The 14,645-nt window shown below is 41.0% G+C and overlaps 1 protein-coding gene across 1 annotated transcript in view; it reads left to right on the forward strand.

The window, feature by feature from the left end:
• CSMD1 (CUB and Sushi multiple domains 1) overlaps positions 1–5,935 on the forward strand; it is a 1,215,136-nt gene extending 1,209,201 nt beyond the window's left edge. The window contains exon 68 of the mRNA XM_017887857.1: positions 2,525–5,935. Within this exon, the coding sequence (XP_017743346.1) occupies positions 2,525–2,684 (160 nt within the window). The 3' untranslated portion in view covers positions 2,685–5,935. The remainder of the gene's footprint in view (positions 1–2,524) is intronic.
• Positions 5,936–14,645: the final 8,710 nt, after the last annotated feature.

Genomic DNA, 14,645 nt, shown 5'->3' on the forward strand with positions numbered 1-14,645 from the left:
TCCTTTGTAGGGACATGGATGCAGCTGGAAACCATCATTCTTAGCAAACTATCACAAGAACAGAAAACCAAACACCGCATGTTCTCACTCATAGGTGGGAACTGAACAATGAGATCACTTGGACTCGGGAAGGGGAACATCACACACCGAGGCCTATCATGGGGAGGGGGGAGGGATTGCATTGGGAGTTATACCTGATGTAAATGACGAGTTGATGGGTGCTGATGAGTTGATGGGTGCAGCACACCAACATGGCACAAGTATACATATGTAACAAACCTGCACGTTATGCACATGTACCCTAGAACTTAAAGTATAATAATAATAATAATAATTTAAAAAAAAAACATACACACCAGTTTTAGTCATTAAACCTGAGCATCTTCCCTGTCAATGTTGAGTAGTTTGGTGTCTCTGTGAAGGCAGTGCCTTGGAAAGAGATCTCAGATTTCAGAGCCAGATATAAGGGAGACAGCACTTATTTTTATGTAAACTTGATGCCTCCTCTGGGCCAGTGGGGAATCTGTCGTCATCACACCTGCATTCTCTCCCTTCCTGACACTGTACCAAGACCAGGAGGCTGCCCTGCATGTTGAAAATGAAGGAAGCTGTTCCCTCTCACAGCTCTCAAGAGGGCGGCTACGAGGCCACTGTGACTTCTCAGTCTGTTGGGTCTTGTCGTTCTCTACTTCTGTGCCATAGGAGCGAGGGATTGTGGAATTTTTGCAGAATCAAGGAAGTCCAGGGCTCAGTTGCCAGCAGCACATTAATCCATTTCCTTCAAGTTGTCACCACCTGGTCAGGAAAGCACCAAGCCTGTAGCACCCTCTATACTGGCTTCTCAGGCTCTGCAGACATAAATGTTTCTTAATGAACTGGCTCTGTATTCCTCCAGAAAAACCCTGTTTCTGCTCATTTTTGAGTCTGTTGCTTGCATGTGGGGAATTGCTTCCTCAGAGCCCGAGGTCCTGACAGCCCTCTGCCGGGTGCAGCTGCACGCGTGCACATCAGCATCCAGCTGCTGCCAGTTCCACTCTGGAGCTGCATTTCCCTAGACACGAAGGGACTGTGGCAGCTTGTGATCCGGACGATTGAGTGAACATTTTAGCCAGGTCTTCACTTCATTCATGAGGGGCTGGATTTGTTGGCTAACTATCGCTGCTGCTGGAACATTTTCCAAGCGTAATGTCGACCTCTCCCACTCCAAGGGCAGTTACAAATTGCAGTTCTGCCGTTTTCTCAGGGCCATGCACTACTTCTCTTTTTCTTTTTTTTTTTGAGACGGAGTCTTGCTCTGTCGCCCAGGCTGGAGTGCAGTGGCCGGATCTCAGCTCACTGCAAGCTCCGCCTCCCGGGTTTATGCCATTCTCCTGCCTCAGCCTCCCGAGTAGCTGGGACTACAGGCGCCCGCCACCTTGCCCGGCTAGTTTTTTTGTATTTTAGTAGAGACGGGGTTTCACCGGGTTAGCCAGGATGGTCTTGATCTCCTGACCTTGTGATCCGCCCGTCTCGGCCTCCCAAAGTGCTGGGATTACAGGCTTGAGCCACGGCGCCCGGCCACTACTTCTCTTTTTCTTAATGAGCATGTGTAACATAAGGAAACCGACTAGTAAATGACTTGGCAGAAGTTTCTTGACACCCAATGTCAAATGATGTTTTTGCAAGCATGCTTTATGTCCATTAAATTTCTGTTTTGCCACGTGGCACATTTTCTTATCTGATTTCTTCTGGAATAAGGAAAAAATAAAAGGAGCCAGAGCCAGACCAGACATGATTCTGTCTTTTCAGTCTGAAAATCCTCTAATTCTCTATCGTAGATTGTATGTAGGGGTTTTCTTTTAACCAGAAAATGTGATAATAGTTTAATAATGACAGATTCATTTTTAACTCAACAGAGACAAAATAAAAAATAATTTTTTTGTGAATATTAGTAACGACAGTGAACTAAAAGCTTAAACTTGAAATTTAGTTTAATCATACAGCCCTAAAGGCCAGGCATATGCCCACAACCTTATTTTACAGAGTAGTAGAAAGTTTTGTGACTTAACCAAGGCCGTATAACTTATCAGTGATAAATAGACATCCAAAACAAAACCAGTCAAATTCAGCCTTTGGGACCTTCCCAATTTCCCTGGGGCATTTGTAGGAAGCATAAATAAATCTTTGATCCCAGCTACCCAGGAGGCTGAGGTGGGAGGATCACCTGAGCCCGAGAGGTCCAGGCTGAAGTGAGCTGTGGTCGTGCCACTGCACTCCAGCCTGGGCAACAGAGTGAGACCCTGTCTCAAAAAAAATTTATTTAATTTTTGAAATTGCTTCACTTTTTAAAACCCATTTTATATTCCCAGTCACCAATTTAAACAAATAAACTGACAGGTGTGCAGGTGTGGACGCCTTCCTTCTTTGCAAACGTCCTGGCTGTACTACTCCCTGCTCTGCAGACATTGTCTCCTGCACCCAGTCCCAGCTGCTTAATCTCCAACTGAAACTAGGATTCTAATGATTTGTTTTCTGTCTTCCTTAGAACGAGACCAAAAGTTCAATACAATGGCTATGCTGGGCATGAAAACAGCAATGGACAAGCATCGTTTGAAAACCCCATGTATGATACAAACTTAAAACCCACAGAAGCCAAGGCTGTGAGGTTTGACACAACTCTGAACACAGTCTGTACAGTGGTATAGCCCTCAGTGCCCCAACAGGACTGATTCATAGCCATACCTCTGATGGACAAGCAGTGATTCCTTTGGTGCCATATACCACTCTCCCTTCCACTCTGGCTTTACTGCAGCGATCTTCAACCTTGTCTACTGGCATACATGCAGCGGGGATCTCTACTGAAATGTGCCAGAGTCTTCTGTGGATCAAAGTACACCTGCATTTTCATTCCGAAAGTGAGTTCTAAATGCCTGGCTGCACCTGTTTGAAATCAAGGCACACTCCAGGAAGACTGCCACGTCACGCCGACACGTCGTACTCAATGCCTCAGACGTTCGTATTTCTGTGTTGCTGGGATGCCTTTCAATGCAATCTTCTGGGCTCGTGGATATGTCCTTCGGGTGCGGTGACAAAATGGTAGCACTACAATATGTGTTCTCTTGTGCGTGTGTGTGTGTGTTTTTTTTAACCCCCATGAACGTGAATACTTTGAGAAAAATAAAATAATAAGCTTTCTGGAAGAAGACACCTTTCTGATAGAGGCACACACCTACAAAGGCTTCACTCTGTCCTTCCGAGACCTGGCAAGCTTTGAGGACCTCACAGCTCCCCTGTGTGTTCATCTCTAGGGATGTTTGCAAATTTCCCAATCAGCTGTTCTGTCGCAGAATGTTTGATGCACAATTTTTTGCACTAGTGTGTTATGAATGCGTAAGATTCTGATAAAAAATAAATTATTTACACAGGGTTTGTACACACTATCCATTGTATATAAGCATTCTTTCATATTATCAAGCTAACCATTCCACCATCAGCTTAGTTGGAGTGTTAGTGAAAAGTATTCCTAGATATGGCACAGATTTTAAAAGGAAATACAGTATTGAAGAGATTTATTTTATTATTGCTTCAATTAGCTCCATTTCTGTGTTGAATTCATTGAAGAGGTCCAATGAGAACATAACAGAAGCCTCCTGATTTCCCAGGTTTTCCTCCTTTAGTACCATCCTCATCCAATTACTGTCTCTCCGATACTACTTAATAGCAGGGGGTTTGCAGAAATTTCTGTTTGCCATGTAAAACTGTGAATAGTAATTTATTTTAGATAGTTGATGAACTTGTGGGTTTTACCTCACAATGCAGCCTTCCCTTTTGCAGTTTTTTTCTTTTGTGTTTTTTTGTTTGTTTGTTTTGGTTACTTTTAGTGTGCCATCGATCTTTGATATTGCATTGAAAGACAATATACCACAGTAGCACCTTGAACTCAGTGAAAATTGTTCAGGATCAAAATACTAAGTGTTCTTTTAGAGAGAAGGAAAAAGTACACACTCTCTCCTCTCATGATGATATATTTTATACCTTCATTTGTTATTTGTTTCATGCTTTACAATTCCAGATGGAAATGTAATTTCAGTGACTTTTCAGGTTTAAATTACATGATCGGTAGATGAAAAGTTATGGTACAAATAAAATCGGTATGATCCCCAGGGTGAATACAAATCAAAACATGAAGTAGAAGATGTGACCATGAGGATGTTTATGTAACAAATTCAAAGTGAAGATCATGTTTATTTTTACTTATACTTGTTTGATAAAATATTTTTGAAATGATAATACTTATTTTATTATTTGATATTTCAGTACCTATCCAATGGTGGCAAATTTTCACATTTTAGATTGGCACTGGTAATAGAAATGTCAGAATGTTCAAATTGGCCTTCACGTTGTCGGAGTGAACACATTCACACCTAGCTTTAAGACTGATTTGTCTGTCGGTCTACTGAAGGTTTCCAGGTAGGACTTCAAATGTGAATAAAGGAAAAGCGGTCAGGAAAACAGGGCATTCTCTAGAGAGTCACGCGTTTTGATTCGGACATTTCCATAGAGCTTGGCTCCCAGTGCTGTGTTCCTCAGTGGAAGGGGTCTCTGCTGTCTGGGGACTCACTGGCCTCTCCTAGGGACTCCTCTGTCTTGTGAACCCCACACTGTTGGATTCCGTATCCTTACGCTGAATTCTCTGCACAGTTTTCCCTGGCCAACCTGCCCACATCCTTGGAGATTTGCTTTGCCAATGGGAATCCTTACATTGCTGTTTCACAGTAGACTGGACAAGGTCAGCAGGAGTCATGCTCCTCACACACACATTGAACGAAACAAAGCGAAGATGGTTGAAAGTGTGAGGAGGCTCGTGTGCAAGGGAGAACAGGGTTACTATACATATTAGGTGTATATATATACATACATATATATATATATATTGTACATATCTAAGTTTGAGTCATTCAAACTAGGTGCAAAATGCTGACTTCAGAGTCTGAATTAATGTCTCTGTTCCCACATCCCTGACCTGCTCCCTGGTCAATGATGCTATGAAATCCTGAAATGACAGGACATACATACATACAAGAAACCACATATCAGATTAGATATGATTTTCCTTTGTGTGCAAAGTCAAACTGTCTTAGGGTTGCCAGTTTGAAGCATGTTATTTAAATGAGAAAAAAAAAAAATCAGTGGAATTCTCTTGTGAGAATTCTGCCTAGTTTCTTCCTAGGGTTGTGTGCAGTGTTGAACGGAATCTCCGCAAGGTGTTGGAGGATCTCGTTTTAGGGCAGTCAGGAGCTGTGCTTGCTGAGTTAGGTCTAGAAGACTCTTCCCTGAAGGCAACAGGAACATGCGTGAGGGACGCGACCACACGCTAACACAGGACATGTGCTTCAGAGCTGTTTAAAACTGCTGCTTGTTTTACACACACATCTTGCCTTTTTTCAGGCTAGCTGCAATAATTTTTTTCTTCTGTAAAATATTTTGTAAACAACAACAAAAAAGCTATTATAAAAAGGGGGAAAAAAAAAGAACGCTGGCATTATGATCAGGAAAACCCATTGTCATCGCCGACCCTCCCTCCCGTCCCACCACACGCTGCTGTCACGACGTAGGTGCGAAAGACCTTTTTGTACAGAGATATATTTTTTATGAAGAATTTGTAAAATTATTAAATATGCTGTAATTTTTTGATTAATGTAGGTACGTTGTTAAAAAATAAATGTTTTTACAATACAGAACTGTAATTTTCCCAATAATGTAAAATGTACCATCTCTAGCTGATTTTCAGTTCCAATCCTATTACACATGTATTAATATTAAAGTGGCCTGTTAAAATGAACAGTATCTTTTTTTGTCAAAAAAATTATAAAGAGGGTGTAATATAGCCTGTGCAATGCCACCAATCTTTAAAGCAAATCAGAGTTCTAATTAAATATTTAATTTTAGATTTCTATTTTTGTGTGTGAATTTATTTTAGCTTTAATATGCGCACCTGAGTCCCTTGCAGGGGAAGGAAAGAGAGTCTTCATAATGAGCCTTTATGGTATTCAAAATGAAGCTCCATATTTTTCCTATGACATTCACATCGTCATGATTGATCAACAGCACATTTAGCAGGAACCATGAAACGCAGAATAGTAACGTTGAAGCTGACAGATTTCTTGATGGTTTGCATTAAAAACAGTAAGAACCCTCGGTTTCCTTCAAACCAAAACCTACGTTTTTTATGATTTCTTTTCAATTTGGGAGCTCTGTTTGTAAACGTTCACCACACTAAAAAAAATGACATGAAAGAGAATTACAGACCTACTTAAGAGAGCATTCCAAATATCACAGTTAAAGAAGGCTCAAAAAATCATACAGCTTTTAAAATTCAGAACCAGCCGTCCCCCATTCATTTCTGGGCTGAGAGAAAACACAAGTCCTTGGTGGCCCATCACGCTGAATGTCTTACAGTTCCACAGAATGATACACTAATTTCTCTGAGAGTGAAGTTATTACAACATGAAAAACAACCGATACTTTTTTTAAAATAGCCCTACGGTGGCTTTGCAGTGACCGAGTTTTGATGTCCAACTTGCAATCTGAGTCTTGCTGGCCAGCAGCTGCATTTAGGTGCCATTTATTGAGGAAATACCAAGTGGTGTCTCGCAGACGTTGCAAAACTCCACCATCCAACCAAGTGTGTGTTACCACTTTCATCATTTAGATGAAGCAGCAGAAAGATACATAAGTTAGTTGATTTACCCAATGACGCACAGATAGGCAGAGCTGATACTACAGGTCAGGTTTCTCTTGCTTCAACATTCTTATTTTTCAAGAAACCATCACATTATGAAATGCATCCAATATTCCCTTTCTTATGCAGTTATTTTTTTTTTTTTCTGAATTCTTCTGTTGTCCCTGTGAATCTTCTTTCACTTCATTGAGAAAATAATTACCAAAGCTAAGAATTCAAAGGGAAATAAGTACTCTCTATCACGAATTTTCACATTCTACAGAATGCTCATACATAATACACCCTCTTGAGTTATTAACACATTGAGTTGAAGCTTCCTGGGGCAGCAAGAAAATAGTGATCCCACAATGTGTTCCACGCTATGGTTCTTTAAAATGATAAGTAAAATCTGTCTTGCTCTGTGCCTTGGTTGGAGTGCTTTTCTAAACTTATGGGGGTCCTATAATTATTTGATGTACTAAAGGATGCAGAATGAGGGTGTTACCATCCATAGCATGGACATCTGTGGCTATTGAAACCCAGTTTGCGTCCTCTTCTCCTGTGGGAATAGCACCTGGACGTCCCCTGAGAGTCACTCCTCCTGATGACAATCAGCTTTAATGAGCATTGGTCACAATTCCCTGACTGTCCCCGACTGGGCGTGGGGGAAGCCCACTCCCGTGGTTAAGCTGGGGCTGTCTCCCAGGATTTGGGACCTGACCTGCAGGGTCAGGTACATTTGGCTGAATTTACCCTCAGGCCCTCAACCCCCCCCCCCCCCGCCAGGAGGTCAGTCTTTCATTCCACAGGGTCACTTGCATTCCCACGACCTGGTCACTGGGCTTTTCTCTTAACTCTGGGAACAACCCCATATCTTTTTTTTCCTTCAAGTTATCCAGGCTTAGTTACTGTTACTTGCGATTAAGAACTAGATAGCCAGGCCGGGCGCGGTGGCTCAAGCCTGTAATCCCAGCACTTTGGGAGGCCAAGACGGGCGGATCACGAGGTCAGGAGATCGAGACCATCCTGGCTAACATGGTGAAACCCCGTCTCTACTAAAATACAAAACTAGCCGGGGGGGTGGTGGGCGCCTGTAGTCCCAGCTACTCGGGAGGCTGAGGCAGGAGAATGGCGTAAACCCAGGAGGCGGAGCTTGCAGTGAGCTGAGATCTGGCCACTGCACTCCAGTCCGGGCGACAGAGCGAGACTCCGCCTCAAAAAAAAAAAAAAAAAAAAACTAGATAGCCATAATTACCATGTAGATTGAGAAAGAACCTCAGAGATTCACCCCGGCTCACAAAGCCTCTACGTGGCCAACAATTGGGGCTGCGCACTTCCAATCCACTTCCCTGAAAGCATGAAACACCACCCTCAGCTCCGTTGTCTCCGAATGATATAATGACGAATTACTAGGCCTAAATGACAGTCACAACTGCTCAGACAGCTCAGAGAGTTACTAACAGCTTCCTTTGCTGCATTTAATCAAAACCCTTCAGAGGGATGAATGCTTCCAGATGCATGCCCCAACCAGAGGACCTGGAAGTCAGTGGCTTTCAACAAGCTTCATGTTCTTTAGAGGATGGCAGACACCCACTGCTGCTTTTCACTACTAAAATATCTTGGGCTAAAGGAGAGCAAGGATCGTTTTGCAATACTGCTTAGAAGACCTGTTGGTTTGCTTGCTTTAAGGTGTTATTCTTTTGTGGATATCACAGCAGCTTTTAGCTTATCACAGAATTTCTGAAGGGAAAAAGCAAGACGACTCACTTTCCTGGTTTTTTCAGGCTGTGTGGACTCCTTCGTCCATGGGATTACGTATAAATGAAGTATTGAATGGGGTTGGGCATGCTGGCTCATATCTGTATTCCTAGCACTTTGCGAGGCTGAGGCAAGAGGATCGCTTGAGCCCAGGAGTTCAAGACCAGCCTGGGCAACACAGGGACACCCTGTTTCTGTAAAAAAATGATAATAAATTAGGCAGCCGTGATGGCATGTGCAGTCGTTGTGGCATGCATCTGTTTTCCCAACATCTTAGGAGGCTGAAGTGGGAGGATCTCTTGAGCATGGAGGTCAAGGACGCAGTGAGCTGAGATCTTGCCACTCCACTCCAACCTGAGTGACGGAGGGAGAACCTGCCTAAAAAATATATAAAAATTACTTAACTGGAAAGGATAAGACTTATGCCAAGGGAATTACCTGATATTTCTTCCCACTATTAGTGTGTTCAGTGATTTCTGAGCATTCAAAAGCCACTCTGCATCTGGAAGTCTGGGGCAGCCCAGGACAGGACTGCCCGCCTGTATCAGGTCCTGGCTGTGTTGGAGGTGCCTTCCAAGCTTGGGGCATGGGGTGTAGCTCTGTTTTGGATGCTGTCATGATAGACTATGGTGTTCAATTCTGGCGAACCTTCCTGTCCTGGCATCTCTAAGTCAATAAGCACAAACTTTTTGATAAAGTTGGTGAATCTCAATTCTCTAAAAAAGTACGGGTCAATCTATGCACATTTTGGACAAGTAGATTGGAGCTGCATATATTAATACAAATAAATCCCCAAAACATGCATTTCACTTAAGGAAAACAAAGTTGGGAAAGAATGTGGACAGTATAGAGACAGTCTTGCTCTCGAACGCCTCTCACTGTTAGAATTTTCCCACCATATTCACACAGTTCAGCCCAAGGCTCCCCCTCAGCCCAGCACCCTGGGCAGACTCCTGCCTGAGGCACTGGGGCCCAAGGTCGCCTGGTCTGTCGGTTCTGCACCTGCTCCAATTGTCCTGATGAGGTGCTCCCTGTGGCCATCTGTAAGGGCTCTGGGACTTCATGGTTAACTTGACTGATGTCACTGACTCTGCTCCCATTACCTTTGGCCTCTAGAGTCACCTTTTCTTCTGTACGCCTTTACCACCAGCCTGTTTCCACCTGGTGTCCCAGCTTTTATTTCCAGACTCTCTTATTTCACAATAGAAAGCTCACGATGAAGGTCTTAAAATCTGCCTCTCAGATAGAGTTTGAACACTGACAGGTGGAAAGTCAAGGACGTGTATAACTTCCCAGAATTCATATGAGCTCATTATTCTTTTTTATCACATTAAAAAAAAGGACAAAAGAGTGCATGAGGAGAGAAAATGTCATCCCAGAAAACGTCTTGAATTATTATGATTCTGAGATGGAGATCACCAAGACGACGTCTCCCTGTATTGGTAAGAACCTAGGTTTAAGAACTCAGTTTTAGCATCTTCTTTGGAAACCAGAGTTGACACAAAGGGAGACAGCAAGGACTAGAGGGCTAGAAAAGCTCTTGAGCGTCAGCTTCTGAGCTTGAAAGGGAGCATTAGGGGGCATCGCCTGAGTGCTCCGTGATCCCATATCTGGCTTTTAGGGATACGTCTGCATTGTCTCATTTGATTTTGTCAGCAACCCTGTGGGGCTAGGTACTGTTAATAACCTTAATTTCTAGAATAGAAAGTAAAGTTTTGGGAAGGTGAGTTAACATGTCTAAAATTAGAGAAACTGTCTCTAAGATCTAAACTACAAGACTCTGATGAAAAAAATCAAAGAATAACTAGAGATACATTCTTTATTCGATAGGAAGCCTCATTACTGTCAAGATGTCAGTTAATCGATAGTGATCGATATTAAATGCAAATTGATCTGTATTTGCAAATCTAAATTGATATATACTAAATATGATCCCAATCAAAATCCCAGTAAGTTATATGTGGATATCAGCAAACTGATTCTAAAGTTTATACAGAGAGGAAAAGATTCAGAAGAGCCAATGCAACATTGAAGGAGAAGAACAAAGTCACGCCGGGTGCAGTGGCTCACGCCTGTAATCCCCACAGTTTGGGAGGCTGAGGTGGGTGGATCACAAGGTCAGGAGATCGAGACTAGCCTGGTTAAAATGGTGAAACCCTGTGTCTACTAAAAATACAGAAAAAAATATATATTAGCCGTGTGTGGTGGGCCTGTAGTCCCAGCTACTCAGGAGGCTGAGGCAGGAGAATCACTGGAACCCGGGAGGCAGATGTTACAGTGAGCCGAGGCTATGCCACTGCCCTCAAGCCCTGGGCAACAGAGCGAGATTCCGTCTCAAAAAAAAAAAAAAAAAAAAAAAAAAAAAAAAAAAAAAAAAAAAAAAAAAAAAAAAAAGAACAAAGTTGGAGCACTGACATTACTCAATTTTAAGGCTTACTATAAAGCTACAGTAATCAAGAGTTTGCTCTTGACAAAAAAAAAAAAAAAAACAGATAAACCAATGGAACAGAATAAAAAACTGGGAAATAAACTCACATAAATTTAGTCAATAGAGCAAAGACAATGCAGTGAAGAAAAGATAATCTTCCAACAAATGATGCTGGAAGAATTGGGCATCCACACGTAAAATGTTGCTAATTGTCAATGATGGAGCAGGCACCTGGGCTCAGGAGCTCTGACTGAGCTCAAGTTCCTGATCACCTGATTTCAGAAAAGGTCTCCAGAAGGGTGAGTCAGTAAGGAAGCGTAGCAGTAGCTAAGAAAGGTCAGACTTCAGGCCACTGTGAGTTTAATTCGAAAGACTTCAGGCCATTCTGAGTTAACCAAAGATCACGACCACAACACAATTCTTAAATTCCTTATAATAATAGAAGTAACCCTGTGATAGTTTTCAAGTTAATTTTATTTATTATTTAAAACTGTAACTTTATTTTAAGTTCAGGGACATGTGTGCATGTTTGTTACATAAGTAAACTTGTGTCATGGGCCTTGGTATACAGATTATTTTATCACCCAGGTATTAAGACTAGTACCTGTTACTTGTTTTTACTGATCCTCTCCCTCTTCCTACCCTACACCCTCTAATAGGCCTCAGTGTGTGTTGTTCCCCTCTGTGTGTCCATGTGTTCTCAACATTTAGCTCCCATGTATAAGTGAGAACATGTGGGTGTTTGGTTTTCTGTTTCTGCATTAGGTTGCTAAGGATAATGGCCTCTAGCTCTATCCATGTTCCTGCAAAGGATATGATCTCATCATTTTTTATGGCTGTATAATAGTCCAGGGTGCAACCTAATTTTATTATTATTAATTTGTACCTCAATGTCACTTCCTCTAAGGTATATTTCCTGACCCATCTTTGATTTTCACTTATCTGTTCCCACTTGAGTCTAGAATTCAACTCTATCAAAGCACTGATAATATTTTGATTGCATTTATTGATTTTATGCCTCTATTTTGTAGATGAGGCCTCAAGGCCACGGAGATGTTAAGTTGTTTCTCAAACCCAAAACCATATGGTACCATCTCTGGAACTTTAGATTTTTCAACACCAAGAAGAAAATAGAAATATTTCATAATATTTCCACCATGACAAAGCTACTATTACAGTCTTATAGAACTTCTGAAGTATTTTTCTGCATACATTGTTTGTTGAAACCACCAAACTGAATTTACGATTTTGTGCAAAAATATCATACCTAATAGGAGCACAATTTCTGTATGTTATAAATTATTCCTTAGATATTTTGATAGAGTTAAAATAATTTTAAACAATTCATCTAAGATGCCAGTTATTAGGCCCTTAATTTATGTCTACCATTTTTAATGTCCCATATTTTATTTGTATAAATTCTTTAGATGGATTTTATGAGTTACGGCCTTTACACTTGGAGTGTTTATATGCTTCATAGTTGTATGTAGAGTGGGAGAGATACATCATGCCACCTCTTCTTCAAGACTATTACAATTTTTTTTAACTTTTGAAAGGTTTGGAAAGGTAAACTACTGAATCTCATTATTGTTTTATTTTTATTTCCTTGAATTTAGTGAATGTTGAATTTTTTTAATGTTTAGTACTCCTTGTATTTCTTCTTGTCCCTGAATATCTTCCATTAAATTTCAGTTTTCAAATTTTCAATATTATGAGCTCATTACAGATTAAAGATATTAACTCTTGGTGAGATTATTTCTAAACATTCAGAGCAATATATAATGCAAGAGTCCTAGGATATCTCTATGATTTATGTGAATGACAGAAATTATTGAAAAAATTATTTTCAATAAATAGACACCACTTTGTTTTCTAACAGTGGCCAAGTCTTGAACAGTATTCATTTGGATCTGTTACTTGGTATAATTACTTATTAAGTACTTCAAAAATCTTTGAGATAGTAATTCACAGTGGTAGAGTGTATTTTAAATTATTGAAAAAATATAAGTGACAACCAAAAAAGTTTTCATCATTATTACATTAATATATTTAACATTATTAGAAAAGTTTGCATGGCAACAGCTTCTACTTGCTTTCCATATCCATTCTTCCTTTTTTTGTTTGTTAGCATTCCAGAACAAACATCATCCTAGAACTGAGTTTGGCAATCAAACTAAGTTGTAAAGAGCATGCTGTAAGCAGTGTTCTTAAACAGTGGGGAATTACCCCTTCAGCTTCTCATCTTTCTTCCTGGCTAGATATGAGTATGGATGTGAATGCTGGAGCATGTGTAACCTTGATGGGCCATGAGGTGTATGATAGAATAACACGCAAGAAGAAGCCTGGTTCCTGGGAATCGTGGAGTCACCAGTGAGGCCCTGGACTGCCAATCTCTAGAGGTCATTTACATGAATGAGTACTACACTTCTAGTTTGCTTTAACTATTTTCATTTCAAGTCCATCACAAACAAAAGCACCTCATACTGTTATGGCTAGATCTACTTAGTTCATATAGAAGCCAGTGGCCACATATATGGCAATTGAGCATTTAAAATATGACTATCTTGCACTGAGTGGTGCTATAAGTGTAAGATACACTTCAGATTCAGAAGATTTAGTATAAAAATATGTAAAATATATCATTTATGATTTTATATTTATTGCATATTGAAATGATAATATTTGGATATGTTGAATTAAAAGACCTCACCAAAATATCATAGCTTTGCCAGCTTAAACAATAGAAATTTATCATCTCACAGTTCTGGAGTCTGGAAGTCTGAGATCAGGGTGCCAGCATGATTAGTTGCTGGTGAGGACTGTCTTCTTGGCTTCAAGATGGTGCCTTCTCCCTGTCTACTCACATGGCAGAGAGAAAGGGTGAGCTCTCTAATGTCTTTCTCTTCTTTTTTCTTGAGACAAGGTCTTGTTCTCTTTCCCAGGCAGGAGTGCAATGTTGTGATGATGGCTCACTGCAGCCTCTGCCTCCCAGGGTCAGGTGATCCTCCCACCTCAGCCTCCTGAGTAGCTGGGACTACAGGTGCATGCCACCATGCCATTAATTTTTTAATTTTTTTTTTTTTTTTTGTAGAGATGGGGACTTCCTATGTTGACCAGCCTGGTTTAAAACTGCTGGCATTAAGTGATCCTCCCACCTTCACTTCCCAAAATATTGGGATTACAGGTGTGAGCCACCACATTCACTTGTATCTCATATAAGGGCACTAATCCCATCATGAAGGGCTCACCTTATGACCTCATCTAACCTTAATCACCTTCCAAAGGCCCCAGCTTCAACTACAATAACACTAGGGTTAGAGCTTCCACATATAGATATTTTTGGGGAAAAATATTCAGTCCACAACATTGTCAGTATCGAAACAATGCTAGTGCATTAGCAACCTATGAGAGTTGTCTTTCCTCAGAGGGAAATGCTTGTCACCACCCACCACCTGAGAGTATGTTCACAAGGCACAGGTCCTAAGGCTTAAAGCAATCTATTGTAAAGAGGGTCCTGTTGAAAGGCAAACACTTTCAAACTCAGACATTGTTCTCCAAGTGTGGTTTCAGAAGTCCCACCTGAATCCATGTGCTACACGAATATAAATATAAATAATTGACATTCTTGTAGACATTAGAATTGCCAGAGATGTGAAGGCTTACAGGCATTCAGTGAGGAAAGCTTCTAAGATAACAAGCCCTTTCTTTGGCATGTATTATTTATCACACTACTCATTTCGAGAAAAAAAAAATTATGAC

This window comes from Rhinopithecus bieti, unplaced genomic scaffold, assembly GCF_001698545.2.
Source record: "Rhinopithecus bieti isolate Rb0 unplaced genomic scaffold, ASM169854v2 scaffold_15838, whole genome shotgun sequence".
NCBI classification, from domain to species: Eukaryota; Metazoa; Chordata; class Mammalia; order Primates; family Cercopithecidae; genus Rhinopithecus; species Rhinopithecus bieti.